Source organism: Anticarsia gemmatalis, chromosome 6, assembly GCF_050436995.1.
Source record: "Anticarsia gemmatalis isolate Benzon Research Colony breed Stoneville strain chromosome 6, ilAntGemm2 primary, whole genome shotgun sequence".
Classification (NCBI taxonomy): Eukaryota; Metazoa; Arthropoda; class Insecta; order Lepidoptera; family Erebidae; genus Anticarsia; species Anticarsia gemmatalis.
The window spans coordinates 13,317,723-13,333,844 of NC_134750.1; the positions used below are offsets into that span (position 1 = coordinate 13,317,723).

General features: G+C 33.2%; 2 protein-coding genes across 6 annotated transcripts in view; one reads left to right on the top strand and one right to left on the bottom strand.

Annotated features, from left to right (window-relative positions):
• Window positions 1–6,038, top strand: part of LOC142973919 (solute carrier family 22 member 13-like) — a 71,904-nt gene extending 65,866 nt beyond the window's left edge. For 2 of the 5 annotated variants that reach the window (XM_076115956.1, XM_076115954.1), the window contains exons 2-5: window positions 3,304–3,843; window positions 4,109–4,516; window positions 4,887–5,142; window positions 5,563–6,038. In XM_076115956.1, the coding sequence (XP_075972071.1) occupies window positions 3,329–3,843; window positions 4,109–4,516; window positions 4,887–5,142; window positions 5,563–5,970 (1,587 nt within the window). In that variant the 5' untranslated portion in view covers window positions 3,304–3,328 and the 3' untranslated portion in view covers window positions 5,971–6,038. Of the gene's footprint in view, window positions 1–1,362; window positions 3,844–4,108; window positions 4,517–4,886; window positions 5,143–5,562 lie in introns of those variants that run through there. The other 3 variants (XM_076115957.1, XM_076115959.1, XM_076115955.1) reach the window with 3 other exon arrangements.
• The window catches only part of LOC142973920 (pickpocket protein 28-like), a 129,995-nt gene that overhangs the window by 75,249 nt on the left and 38,624 nt on the right, over window positions 1–16,122 (bottom strand). The gene's annotated exons all lie outside the window — the stretch shown is intronic.

Below are 16,122 nucleotides of genomic sequence, written 5' to 3' on the forward strand. Positions count from 1 at the left end.
GATTAGATAATTATGAGAATAAGGTAAACTCTCTCTCTCACTCTATTTCCTTGTGATTTAAACGTTCTTACAATTTGCAACAGACTTTCCCACCACTTTATTATCATTTACTCAACAATCAAACTTACTAAGAAATCACTTAATTCTTCATATTGATCACCTACCTTTCTCTTAGTCTAGATATAAAGTAGTATCACTAAACGTGACTAGACACTCAGATACACAGACAATATAATTGAAAGTGTTCGCCTGAAGCTTGTATTTGACGCTATACTGCAGTTCCTGCTGAGACTACAAATTGTATTATTAAGGCTCTTTCTAAAATATTTTAAATATAACTTTTGTTAATTATACTAACTGTTATGTATTCCATCAGGATTGTGACAGTAGCTGCAGTTATTTATTTTTGCAGCTACTAGACAGAATTTTGGTAAGAAACATAGATTTGGTTTTATTTAAAATAAATAAATCGATTATGACAGGTATAAATATATAATTTGCGCTTAATTTGCTACTTCTCTAACTATCGATAAAATAAAAAAACAAACAATGTCTATAAAAGAATGAGCGAGACTTAAGCCTAGAAGTAGGACATTACAATTGAAAAAAATAATGATATACACTAATTCTAAAATTGTAAAATTTACTGCTATTTATTGCGATAGATTGATGTCACTAGCAATAATGTCATATTACGTGTATAGTCTCTCTTAACTCTTAAAAGTGTTACATTGTATTTATCTGTATATTTATTCCTTTAACTTCAATGCATAATAAATTAGTCTTTAAAAAACCAAAAAAGTCATAGAAAAGATCAAAGCCAAAGCTTAACATCAATAAAACATTTTCGCAACACGACTCCTCAGCTCTTGCGCTCGCTACAAGATTTACGCGGCTTTTAACTTGACGTTTGTTCAGATTATCAACCGTGGGGGCGCTTTCTCGCTGACCTCTGATGAACTTGGCCAATGATTACACTTTGTAAACGGTAGACGCTTGTGATATTAAATGTTTGAGTGTATTGTTATTAAAGATGGTTTATATGAGTTGAACTGGAATTAATTATAAGGTACTTGATTAACCCCCGGTTTCTGAGGTACATTTAACGGTAGTTTATCCATCCAACAATAGCGTTAAAACTCATATAAGAAAACGCTATTGAATAGACAAACTACCCCTAAATGTACTCAGAAACCAGGGATAAGTAAGGCAAATGTGTATATTGCGTGTACATTTTTTATAGACAAAGCAAATAGACTATTTTTCGATTGCACAAATATTTGTTTCTTGTGAGAATCAAACCCACGATCTCACACGCAGGGACATCGACGTGGTGAAGATCTCAACAAATACACCATGAAGGATAAAATGGAAGTATTATTTTTACTATTTATACAATGTAAAACGATCTCACGTTTTACATTTTACTACTCACTCTTTTTTTACCCCTGCTTCTTAATAACTAAACAGCTCATTCATAACTCTGAAACGCCAGCTAATCGCTAAACGACATCAATATAAATTTCATTATCATCATTCAAAGTAACATTAGTAGCAATCACGATAGCACTCAAGTTACAGATAGTTTATAAGCTACTAAACTACGTACAGCTAAGATACCGTTTACACTAACCAACACATACTTAATACTATAAAGTCTCTTAGAGAAAAACATCGGTTGGGAACTCTTTGATACTGTCGAATTGATTTCGTGTGGATGTTTGACATTATAAATCTATTTGTCAAAATTAGTTCCTTTAAATGACGCTAGAGGCGCTGATAAACTAACCTTACAAAAGTTAGTTATACGTACTCGGTAATTAGTGGTACCTAGTAAGGCGTTTCATAGAATGAAGTAATTAAAACCAGTGAGAGTAATGGTGGCAGGAAATAGAACTTTTGCATAAAGGTGGATCGATTAAGCTGTCATTTGCATTTTCTGACCTCACCGATCTAAAGCAGTAATACTCAGAAATCTACATCAAATATTGTGACTGCAATAAATCAATTCTCAGAAAACCTGAAAACGAAATCCTGGAAAACAAAGCAACTGAAGTACCGAACACAAACATGAACATCAATCAAACAGTTCGTTTCACTTATCGTACCTGTCTACAACTGTGAGATACGTTCACCGTTTACAACCCAAAAGAAATCAAGCGATCGATCAATTAAAGTAAAACAACTTATCATTCCAACCGAAAAAGAACCACGAATCCATTATACAAGGGCATTAACAAACAAATGTTCACACTTAACCTTTCTTTCTGGCTTGAGATATACATCTCGCGACGAAGCCTCATTATTACTGACCAACATACTTACAAATACATCTTTAATTATACTTATTACATCGTCATAAGGTTCAAAATCGCTTGCTTCACTTGTTAGTTGGGTTTTGTCGAGGCTCTTAACACAAGGGGGGTATCTCAGGTGTCGTGGAAAACTTAATTTATGTTAAACTCGTCCGCGCCGCGATTATTTAACTGGCGGCGATGGGGCGATAAGAAAGATTAATTGGGCTGGGCGTTGGATAAAAAATGCGAGGACAAGCAACCCGTGTGGTTTCGCCCGCCGAAACGATACGAACAAAGGCAACGAACGTTTATTTATTAACGAATTGGACATGAAGAAGTTTCTAATTTAAACTGTTTAAATTGGGCTATGTTAATTACTTTGAGACTTTAAAGGAGCGTAAAAGTATGGTTATTTAGATGTTGTAATGTAATGATGTTATAATATAAGTTTAGTGCAGCTTGAGTGCATTTAAAAAATTAAGTGGGATTTAAATGTAGCATAGCACTCAGCTAAAAATTACAAGTTTTTTCTAATTTAATTGTTATAATTGGCTTTATTATAGGAATTATTGGGATTAACTGCTTTATTTATTTCACTTCTCATATTTTTCTTAGGAAAAATACATATTCATTATCCCTTTACCGACCATCCTACTATACCTTAGTTTCAACCGAGAATAAATCATTTTAAAAAATCTGGCCCGGATTACATACTTTGGTCCTCACTTCTACAAGCCGTATTTACTCTCCAACAATCAAAACAATTACAAAATAATGTTGAAATAATACATAAATAAAGTGACACATCTCCGTGACCTAGAACAATAATTAATTGTTCATTGATCTGTACTTCAATTACATCACGAACCGATAACTAAGCAAATACTTTATTTATTTCTATTTATCATTTACTATTGTCATTTCACTCAACAACATGTCTATAATAAGTGCATAAGAAATTACCTGTGTATTAAAATCATTATTTTGAATGTGTTTTTCAAATCAGTGTATAAAAAATGTCATCAAAATAAATGGCGCTTCGAGTCCACGCACACACAATAAAAAATCATGTTGTGATAGCATCAAAATTTCGTGGAGATCCAGTTAAAATTATCATGGAAAGTGAAGTGATTTCAAACAGAAGTCGGAGTCGCAGTACAGACAATCTACTAAGCAGTGATTCTAAAGACGATTATGTAGTGAAATCTATTGGTGCGTTTGGCCCTTGGCAAGCCAAAGTATGTGTTATAGCAGCATTTGTTAGATCCATAGGTATATGGAACATGTTATCAATAGTATTCCTAACACCTACAACACAATTTTCGTGTGTTAAATTTGAAAATAGTGCTACATTTGATGTTAAAAATTCTACGTGTTATGATGATTGTGTGGAGTATGAGTTTCATGAAGATCTTATGTTTGAGAAGAATCTTATATCGGAGTTCCATCTCATTTGTAACGATGGATGGAAAGCAAGTTTGACTCAGACTGTTATTATGTTCGGGTTTTTGGTTGGTGTGTCGCTGTTTGGATGGGTTTCAGACAGGTAAGTGCTATTTAAATTTCTATGTTAATTGTTAAATAAAGAATCTAAGTTTTTGAAAGTAACTTACTAATTAAGAACTAACTTCACGTCACTACTAAAGTTTGAGAAAGTTTACTTTAAAACTGACCACGGCAGACTTATCAACATTTAAGCAAAAGGAATGCAACTTAAGTAAAAAAGAGCAGCCGTCTCAATAAAGATAAAAAAGTGCATTCACCTAGTAATAAAACTATATGATAAGCTTACAAAATTATTTTGTTTACAGATACGGTCGCCGAATAGGACTAATAATATCGTCATCAATAAACGTCATACTTATGTTAGCGGTACCTTTATCTCCCAGCTACTGGTTTTTCAATGGCCTAAGATTCTTTATAGGCATGGCTTCTGGAGGGACTATGGTCATAAGCCTGGTCTTCATTATAGAAGTGGTTGGACCACAGTACAGGGAAGCAGCTGGGAGCCTAGCAATCATGCCAGATGGACTTGCCCAAGCACTGCTATCAGCCTTTGCGTATTTCGCAGTAGATTGGAGAATGTATCTTCTGGAATACAGCGCTGTGTCAATGTTTATTTATATATTTATTGCGTTGTTACCTGAGACGCCGAGATGGTTGATGGCTAAAGGTAAAGCTGATGAAGCGCTTCATGTTATGTCTACAGCTGCTAAAAGGTAAGAGACATTCGTTATTGTTACTCAAAGATTTGTAATGGTTCATCTGACATTGACTATTATAGCGACTGATAACACAATGTCCAGTTTAATGACTACTTCAAACTTAATGTAGGTTTCTGCAATAGATAATCCTTTTGTCTGTATAGTTCGAGAAGAAAACGACGAGGCTTAACATTTAATTTCCGAGTCAGGCCAAGTGCTACAAGTTTTTCCTTAAGTTTCCCAATTATACCTTGATTGGAAGTAGGCTCGGCTTAAACGAGTACATATATGACATGGGATCAAAATTATAAACAGTCAAAAGTCGATTTGAGTCAATAATTTTTTGATATCAAGAATAAATTGATGTAACTAACTCTTGTTTTAGAAACAATCTCAACAAAACAGTTAACGAAGTACAAGACAACATCCTCAGAGCATTCGACGACATGATGATCAACGACAAAGTGATCCGCAAGTTTACTTACTTAGATCTGTTCAGGAATAAAGACTTGGCTTTCAAGACGGTCGCTTCTGTTGTTATATGGATCTCTGCCGGAGCTTGTTACTTTGGAATCAACCAGTATATTACTTTTATTGGTTCTAATTTGTATGTTACTGTCATCATTTTGGGGTGTATACAGGTGAGAATTTTAAAATAATCTAGTGATACGTATGAAAATTAGCTCGAGTCAGATTGTCATTTTAACTGACCTGAACAGAGAGAAACCTAAGAAAGTGGTAATTATACCGACGATGATCATGGCAAATTGTTGCCTATGATAATAAAGTTTGCTATTTTCTGACATACATACTATTTTCAGATTAATATAAGTTAAATTATATCTAGATGTAGTAGTATCATTCGTTTTCATCCTAAACTATTTCCTATTCTACTGTGAAAAAAGGGTCTGTGTCAGGAATTACAGCGGGGTTATGCCTTGAGCCCACCGTGCAGGCCAAGAGCGGGTTAGGTTGCATTTATTCAAGAACTAATTGTGAATATATGAAAGATTTAGACAACTAACTATGTTGTATGATAAAGTTGTAATTTTTTTTTTCAGATGCCAACATGTCCTCTAGCTATGATATTAAACAAATCATTCGGAAGGAAGGTGTCCATAGTAGGAACATTCTCCATCATTGGGATCACAATGACTATCCTAGTATTTGTACCACCGGGTCATACAGGATGTACAATCCTAGGTATTATAGGCTTTGCAGCAACCTGTACTACATTCGGAGTTTTATGCGTCTACGTTTCCGAGTTGTTCCCTACTCCATTGCGCACTATGGCCTTCGGTTTAAGTTCTGCTGGTGCTAAAATAGGAGCAATGGTTGCGCCGTTTATCGCAACTATCAATCCACATTGGATACCTTCGGTAGTGTTTGCTGTTTTACCGTTTGTTGCTTCTATATTTTGTGTTCTATTACCTGAGACTAAAGGTAAGAAATTGCCTGATATGATTTGAGGGACATTTTGATTGGATTAAACTGTTAATAGGTAAAGAAAATAAATAAAATAATTGTTATTATGTGTTATCTGTTTTTCATTATTGATAACGGTATAATATTTAAAATAATAAAAAAATAAATTTAACCCATTACTGTCCCACTGCTGGGCAAGGGTCTCCTCCCGTAATGAGGGAGGGGTTAGGCCTTGAGTCCACCACGCTGGCCAAGTGCGTGTTGGGGACTTTGCATGCCCTCAATAAATGTATTAAACAAATTTCAGGCATGCAAGGTTTCCTCACGATGTTTTCCTTCACCGTTGGAACATGTGATAATTATTTCTAATACACACATAACTTCGAAAAGTCATTGGTGTGCTGCCTCGGGTTCGAACCTGCGACCACTTGAGTAGGAGGTGTCAACTTATACCACTCGGCTATCACTGCTCACAAATTATATATACTGCTCATAAAATATTTATTACTACTTATATTTTCTTCGATTTAAATTACGTATGCTGAGCTTGCTGTCTACTATAACTACTAATTGAATTGATAATTCCACTGCATAATTCAACACACTGCAAGATATCACATGAATGCCAGCAGAGAACAATAGCAAAACAATAAAGGGGAAATTCCTAAAACACTATATAAACAATATTTTACATGATCATTTCTCATAATCCCCATTTTAATAAAGATTAAAAATTACGGCACTCATAAAACTGAGTCAGAAGTTATAAATTTGAAAAAAATATGAAGAGTTAAAAGAAAATTAACGAAAAGTAGAAAAGCCCAATAAATACAACGAAAATAATAATCATAATCGGAAAAGATTAAGGCTGTATTAACATAAATTATAAAAATTATAACGTACGGATAAAATTAAATAATCTGCGAGAAACGTAAAATATAACGGAATAAAATCTTTCATTTGTATTTATTATCATCGTTTTAATGACTTTAAATCTCATTCTTTATATCACTTCAGCTATGTATTTCGGGTTTATTCATATTCATTTTAATTACATACATTACTCGATTGCTATGTAACACTCAGGTTCTTGCCAACTCTTCTCGTTGGCCCTACCTTCCGAACTGGCGGTAAATTCGCTCTCTGTATCATTGACTATCATAAGTGTCAGCATTTGACCTATATGAATAAATGATTTGATTTTGATTTTGGTAACAATTTTTTAACTTGTGAGAAACATTTGCGCGTCATAAAACTTAAGCCTAATTTTTTTTAGTAGTAGCTATTTACTAGAATCTCCTATTTAAATTACTGAATATTGGAAAGAAGTTTTTAAATTAGTTACTCTGTCATGTTACTACTAGTACTATGCTTATGTATATCACAATCTTATAATGTATATTGTGTCACGAGAGCCGGTAAACATACAAATCACGACAACAAATCATTAAATACAAACGCAAACGTCTCATCAATCCCACTATCAAACGAGTTACGACTGACATTGACTTAAATAAACACTCAATCAAAACAAGTCAATCATTTAACCTAATCAATATTAATAATGAACAAAAATAAAGACAGCACCGCTCTGCATAAAGGATAAAACGCAAACAAAAATTCATTAAAAATCAAAAAATTATAATATCAAAATAACATGCTGTATCAAGCGTTAAGCGTACCAATAAATAACTCGACATTAATATTCAAGCGACATAAAAAGTTGACCAGTAATAAATTATTATTGTTATAAAATTGACGGCGTCGTAAAAATATGTTTGGTTTTAATTAGCAATCGATTTCGCCAATGTAATTTATGTAAACGTTATTCCGTTGGAATTGGGACATGGCCGGTGGAAGCGGAAAAGTGGGTAAGTGATTTTTTGTTGTAAATCTGTTTGTTTGATTTAGTGTTCACAGTTTTGCGTTAATTTGAATACCTGATATGAATTATTGTTTGGCGAATGTTTCATTTATGTAAGACTAGCTGACCCGCGCAACTTCGCTTGCGACACATTAGAGAGAATGAGTCAAAATTTTCCCCGCTTTTGTAACATTTTTTATTACTACTTTGCTCCTATTAGCGTAAATAATATATAGCCTTTAGCCTTCCTCGATAAATGGGCTATCTAACACTGAAAGAATTTATCAAATCGGACCAGTAGTTCCTAAGATTAGCGCGTTCAAACAAACAAACAAACTCTTCAGCTTTATAATATTAGTATAGATATAATATTAGTATAGATAACTGATAAATTAATTGTGTAATAACATTAATTTATAGGCTTCAAACTGCTTGTCTAGATTTGGTACGGGACTAGATCATTAGTTTGTCAATTGAACGTTCAAGTCTGGTCTTTGATTACATAATTAATTTATGTTTTAGTCATGAGTGTTCCTGCTAGGTACTGTGTCAGAGATATTTAAATCTAATTTATAGCGAATGCTTTCAGTATGACTACAAAAACATTGTACCTGTCGCCAAAATAAAGTAGTATTTTGGAGTTGGGTGTAACGTTACTACTATAAAACCTTTATAATACTTTGGATATCACCTTAATCTTTCACTAAACCAAAAAGTCTTTAGCATTTCCACTAAATCCGATTGTGTATAACAGAGCATAGACAACGTTCTATTTTATGAGCTACACAAACTACACTGGAAACCACTACTGATTCCCTTATAAGTAATCATAACTCATATTAAATTACCCACATCGTCACTTTATATACCAGCAATCAAAACAAAATTCACTTACTACAAAATCCAAGAAAAACAGAATCCGTAGGAGGTATATTTCATATTAACATACATATGATTGTTGAATACTAATAATGTCATTGGACCAACATGGATATAAACGAGCCAATATTAAACAGATAGTGTTTAATCAACGTATAATTAATCGACAAATAAAGTGTTTCGAGAATTAAGGCAATAAATTTTTATTTATTATTTGAGGATATAATTTCTGTGATTGGTCACAATTTATTGGTTGAATTTGTAATGAAATGATCAGCGTGTGATCGGGTGAAAGGTTTTTATGGTTCTCACGGTTTTTCTGAATAAAGTACGAAGTAATTGACTGTGATTTATTTTACTTAGCTATAAATGTAAAAGTTTTTATGTTTCGGTTTGGCAAAATGTCTGAACGGATTTTGATGCAATTTCCTACTAATTTTATAAATGCGAAAGTTTGGAAGTATGAATAAAGGCATGTATGTATGTGTTTGTTACTCTTTCAAGAAAAACCAGAGGACAGATTAAAAAAAAAACAGAACACTAATAGCTGTAACCTGGATTAATACACAGGACATTTTTGTACCGGAAAATCTTTTCACACGGATCTCGGGAGCAGAGATTGGAGCCTACTTCATAAGCAAAATTAGGCTGCTATATCCTTGTAGGATAAAAACCAAAAAATAAACAGTATTAACGTATTTACTACACTTTTTATTTTGTATAATTTTTCCTGTTAAAGTATGACTAACAACTACAACCCCAGGAAACGATTGCAATTCCGACCAAAATTCTTTTCCTAATTTATACGCATATTTTCTATCCAAGATCAAATACGAACACTATTTATTTACTCTAAACTCGTATATAACCTAAAGTGTAAACTATAAACAGATTGAACGTTACGGCAAAATTCCTTCAACAATTTGATGTAAATAACTATAAATGCGCTATCAATCCATCAAGCAAGCTAAAATATTTACACCGCATAATTAAAATAAACTGCAGGCGGCTGTGCACCCATTATCGACATAAAAACGTCAAACGATCGTGAAGTAAGGGGAGTATACGTAGGAGCTGTAATTGTATTAACTAAGCCTTGAGTGAATTTGTTTTATTACAAACTAGCTTCTGCACGCGAAAATGTGCGCGTGAAAAGATTTCCCGGAGGAAAAAGTATGTGTTAATCTATGTTATATGCTATCAGTGTATAACATTTCATAAAGATCTGCACAGTAGTTTTTTTCGTGAATGAGTCACAAACTGACATTCAATTTCATCTTCATGTTTGCATTTATAACATTAGTAGGATTATGTGGAGTTGAAAAGCCTAATAGAATATGAAAGTTCATTAAAAAATAATATACACACAGTATTTTTTTATGTATTCTTTATCAAATATAACTTAGTACCGGGCCGTCTCTTTTACATTACACATCCTCTAAACGCATTTTCCCCGTGGGGGTAGGCAGAGACGAAAGATTACTTTAGTGTTCATTTGAAACAAACTAACGCGCAATAATAAATGGAATATACTAGCTACTGGCTTAGTTGCAGTTTGCTCTCATTGCTTCGAAGTCTATTAGTTAAATTCTAGCTACAATTATTTCCCGAGTACAAGTAAATGCTCTAATGTATATTCTACTCAAAGCAAGGTACACTTGCGTGCACTCAAACTCGTGTAAACAAGTTGCGACGCACGATTAATTGCAACGCAGTGTATGCGCGCTCAATCAACAAGTGATTTGTGTTAAATGTTGTATCAATAAACTGGTCGGATGTGTAATGCTCCGTTGAACAAAATTCTTTGGATTTTGTTCAGTGTAGATTATTTTTGTCTTAATATTTGATTAGCAATGGAAAATAACGCTATCAAGTATCAATTAGTTTCATTTCTTGCTGCTTCGATAGACTTCGTAAAAACTTCGAAATACTCAAGTCAAAAGTATTAATAAAGGCTGTAATAGAAGTGATTGATGGCTTCCGTGGCGCAGTGGTTAAGGTGATGATATACTTTGTGTCCGTTGTTTGTAAAAGTTTGTTTGTTTGTAATGCGTTACAAGAGCAATTCTTAGTGCGGGAGTCACAAACTAGAGGACAGCCATTATTTGACTCGGTTTAAACAAAATCCTGCTCTATCTAAAATGCCTAAGTCTGGGGTTCACTTCAACTAATGAACTTTTAAAACCTTTCAATATTTACATCACCATACAAATCTCCAAGCATGTTCCAAACCAATTTAGCAACAATTTGACATCACATCAAGATTACACTTTAATCTCCATCAACTACAATCAAACAAACATCACAATGATCATTTAAAATACGTTCAGGGTTAGTTTCCATATGTCTATTATCATTAGAGCAATGGCAATAATCTCTTTCATTACAATGTCCCTGTCTCATCATGATAATATATCTACATTGCCTCTAATTATACAATTTTATTTCATGACTTCTAATTTTTATGTCCTAAAGTTCTTAACACCGTCATTTGAATTTCATCCTTATTCACTTAAGTTAAAGTTTATTTTTGCGCGTGTGTACATGTCGGTTGTGATGTTACGTGATGTCTATTTGATTTATATTACTTTTTGACATGCAATGCATTGTCAACAATGACACTCATTAGCTCAAATTTGACTTGTCACATGCAACATAGTGTTTTATTTCTTTATTTGTTTTGCGCTGGCATGCGGAAAATGAGAGTTTTAAAATGAAGAATGATACGATTTCTAACATTATTTACGAGGTATTTGTGAAATGTATAATTTATCTCTACAATTATAAGTTTCAATTCCTTGTTGTTAAATTGATAATAAATCCATTTTATGACCAAAATGTTTGCAACAACTTCCCAGAGTTTGTTTTCTCGTAATGACAAAATACGATTCCCTTATTTTCTAATAACTGAAGTAGTGACTTTAGCTAAAGTACAGTCGAAAATATTCCTAACAAAGCAAAATAACAATGGCGCACATAAAAATGGTGGTCACATTAAACCCTTGTCAACTAAACATTAATGACTTAATAACAAAAGTATTCGTTCCTTTCAAAGCGCACTACAACAGGACATAAAAACCATAAGTCATTGCCGACCCAGTGCGCAACGCGATACGGTAGAAAAACGGGCTTCGGTAGTCCCACAATTTATTGATATGTAAATCATTTTAATTGGTGCCTATGGACATTTTTTAGTGTAATTGGCAGTTCGGTCGTTATTCATTTTGCGCGATGAGATATGTTTGAGGGGTTTGTAGACGTGCGACTGTTTTGTCGCATACGTTTTGTCGTATTTTTTTTTTGTTTATTTTAAATGTAGTTACTATGAGTGCGTTTGCATAAAAATAGCACGTATTCAAAAACTAAAGTGACTTATACGTATGTCCTAAGCAATTCGTCAATGTCCAAGAATTATCTAAACGATCAAATAGTACTAATAAAGTAATGTTTAATATCAAATAAATTGCTTTTGAGTACTATATACGTTTACTAAATAGCTCAAAACAAAGTTACGCTCCCAAATAACACTCCACCTAAAAAATATCATCACAAAAATTGACGATTAATCGCGTTTACTTAAGTCGTTGTCAGTCGCAAGTCTGTACACTTTCCAATCAATATTGCGACGTTTTAAAGGTAGAATTTATGAGAGTAAAAGCATTTACAATAACGCGACGCAACCGTGTCGTTTGTTGTCGCATGTCGCAGAATCCTCGGCCATATGAAATTTTGTCGCGCATTTTTGACGCTAGTGTGTATTTATTGAAATTTTTTTAACATGATATTTTATTAATTTGGTGAAATGTTAAACGTAAAAATACTGAGCGTTTGTCATCGTTTGTTACTGTCGGATAGTTATTGTGATATTTTTAAGAAATTTAACATTGTTGTTGACCATCTGCTTTTATAATTGGCTCGAATAGCAAATTTGAACCTCATGTACGATTTTTTTTATCAATCACATCTTATTGTTAGGAATTTTTGATTTCAGTTGCACTATGTGCCCGTTGTATAAAGTAGTTAAAATCCCTGCGATATAATATTAATTCTGAATAAAGGAGATGTATTATTTGTGTTAAATAAGAATAAAGAAAAAATCTTTATTAAAACAACAATCAATACCTATAAGTACAGGTACGACCAAAAGCCTTACAATATGACAATACCAGCCCAATATTTTTTACCAAAATATTTTTAATACTGCAAGGAATCCTCAATATCTACATCCAGCACAAATTAAAAATAATTCCCAGTACGCAAAATAAAACACTACACCACAATAAATAAGGGTAAAAGCAGATACGGGATCAGATGAACAATTAATTATAAAGTGGATGCACATCTTTACGATTGTATCGCGTGTGTTGGGACCATAAACCACGGACACCATCGGTTCAGTTGGAAGGCACCGGGCGGCTAATTGTCGCTATTATGGCTATTTCTGAATTATTTACTATGTTATTAATGAAGGTGTATGTCTAATCTATGCCGTTTGTTTTAGAATTGTGGGGAAGTGTGGAAGAATTTATGGGGCTTTTGTTGTAATTTAATCTTACTGACTGTTTAGGGATAACAACTAGCCGTCTATGACAACTAGCTTCTGGCCGCGACTTCGTCGAGATAAATATGTAGTATCCTATGTGTAAACGAAATAATATCGGCATTATCTTTTTTTAACTTGTAATTAAGAAAAGTTATAGAATATATCTGTTTGTCTTACTTTTACGACAAAGTTCTTGAACCATTATTAGTTGATATTTAGTTTGAAGTTTGTTAACAATCCGGTTTTAAACATAGACTACATTTTTATTCAAATAACTCTAAGTTCTCAGCTTTATTTTATTTATTACATGTATAAAAAGACGCACAGGCAGCCAATAATTTTATACATATAAAACAGAAATCATTTGTCGTCAGTGTAACAAATAAAACTTAAGAATTGACAATTCAATCCACGATGATCAACAGATCGTTAGCCTCAAATCACGTGTTTGTAATAACAATATAATATAATTCAAGTCAATACATTTTGTTATCTATTTACAAATTACGAGTCAACCTTCAAGACGAGTTTATCTTAAATATGAGTGTCAACGTTCATTTTAATGCATTTATTTATTGTAACATGATAATAATACGATGTTCTGATATTCATTATTGTATTTCTACAAATTAAACGTTAAAGGAATAAATTGTTACGATCTGGGGGGCTATCACGTATTAACAATATTTGAAAGCCACTGCATTGGTTTCTCCAACAGTGGGACACACGATTTGCTAAAACCAGGAAACCAAAATGTTATTCCTCAAAAGTCTGCATTCTTTTCCGAAACCATTTTAGTAAAATAGTCAGCATAATATAATGTTCGAAGGCACATCTTCATACCAGTCCAAAATGGTTAATATTATCATCATAAGCCTATATCGAACTGCTAGGCAAGGGCCACCCCATTGCTTTCCATTGTAACTTTATTGCCAAATGGTGACGTTCTCTGCTTGACAAGTACCTATCTTTTTCTTCACAATGAAAAGGTCAATCACGCTGATATATACATATATCAGCTTAGCCTTTCTTCCAATCTATGTTGGAGTCGGCTTCCAGTCTCACCGGATGCAACTGAATACCAGTATTCTACATGGAGCGACTGCCTATCTGACCACCATAACCCAGTTACCTGGGCGGGATAACACGATACCCTTCGGTAAGACTGGTCGTCAGACTTTCAAGCTTCTGACTACTGTTAACGACTGTCAAAGATCTTCGAAAATGACAGCCGGGACCCACAATTTAACGTGCCTTCCGAAACACGGAGGAACTCGATATGTTTAAGATGATCACCCATCCACAGAACAACCTCGACTAGCGTTGCTTAACCTCAGAGATCGATCCGCGCGGCTGTTGTTAACTAAGCCACAAGCTCCTCAAGTAGGTACTACATAAGTGATTTAATTCAAAAACAGCTGTACTCAATCCTTCTAAGCTGCATGACGTCACTCGCTCCACATCTAAACAAGTCGGAACACATTTGTTTAGTTGTTATCTCACTTCCTGACATCAACATTGTATGTTAATTCTAGATGTTAATCGAAACTTGTTGGCTATATATCATGTTGTGTTTTAACGCTTCTGATAGAGATTATTGAAAGTGGATTTGGTGTTTTTGAAGAGATACAAAATCCTTTCTACATAATAATATATTATATAATACAACTATATGACGGCCGCCACGTCGGGATGTGCGATCCACAGATAGTTGTTTCGGGTCTGATTTTACTTGATGCCCGTTGTTTGTATATTGGTAAAAGTCCCCGTGACGCAAGAGTAATTCTTAGAGCGAGAGTTTTCTTTAAAAAATAAAATTAAAAAAAATATATTTATGTGTATATTATAAATGCAGAGGTAAATTACTGAACAACGCACCGCTTAAATCTACGCTTTACTTCAAATCTTGAATTGCTGTGATATGTCATATTTGCGATGCATCGACGCAGTGATGTGTCTAGGCCCTAACTCTGTCTGTATGTCTGTCTTTTCGTCACCACTGAACTAAATGGAATAAAATTCTACACAAAGACAGTTTAAGACCTTAAAAGGCCATAGGTAGCTTGGTTTTCTCACTGTAACATTAGTGAGTTCTAAATCATATCTTACGCATCTTAGTGAATTGATTTGAATTCCAAATCTTAATAATTTAGTAATGATTTACATGTAAATCAATTCATTTATTTACTCATGTAGGTTATTTTAATGAAAGTCACATTTCATACATTCTTGATGAGTGTTGTTCCCACAATAAAACATCAAACTAATATCTAAATTATGTAAACTAAATATAATATGAATCTTCATCATTATTACGAAACGTATTTTAAAGAATAAACCCCAACTGAACATCAATATTGTATCGTCCCCGTAGAGCGAAAAATCACTAACTAACACTTAAGTGATTTTGAGATACGAGGTGTTTTATGTCTTAAATGACAAAAAAAAATATAACTTTTTTCGGAGATTAGTTATTGATGCATGAAAGGTTTTGTTTTGAAGATATATTAATTAAGTATATGTTATAAGTATTAAACCACGAAAATAGTATATAAATTATTAACTGTAAAGGATAATTTGTTTTACCCCAAGGTTTTCCTATTTATCTGTCACTTAGTTACTTTTCACATGTAGTTAGTTAGTTTTCGCATCAGCATTTAAATATTATACTAGTAACTAAAATCAGTTAGTTATTTTAGGAGTAAAACATATTTTACATAACTATGTCTAAATAAAATACCCAACTAAATAGACTTTGCTTATTTATTAATTTATTGCCTAATTTAAAACTAGTGTCCTATCAGTTGAAAAGTATAAAAGTAAAACAACATTCTTAGGCAACATTTATTGAAAAAAAACTGTCTTTAAGTATACAAAACCTAATTAAAACATAATGAACAAGAACACGTT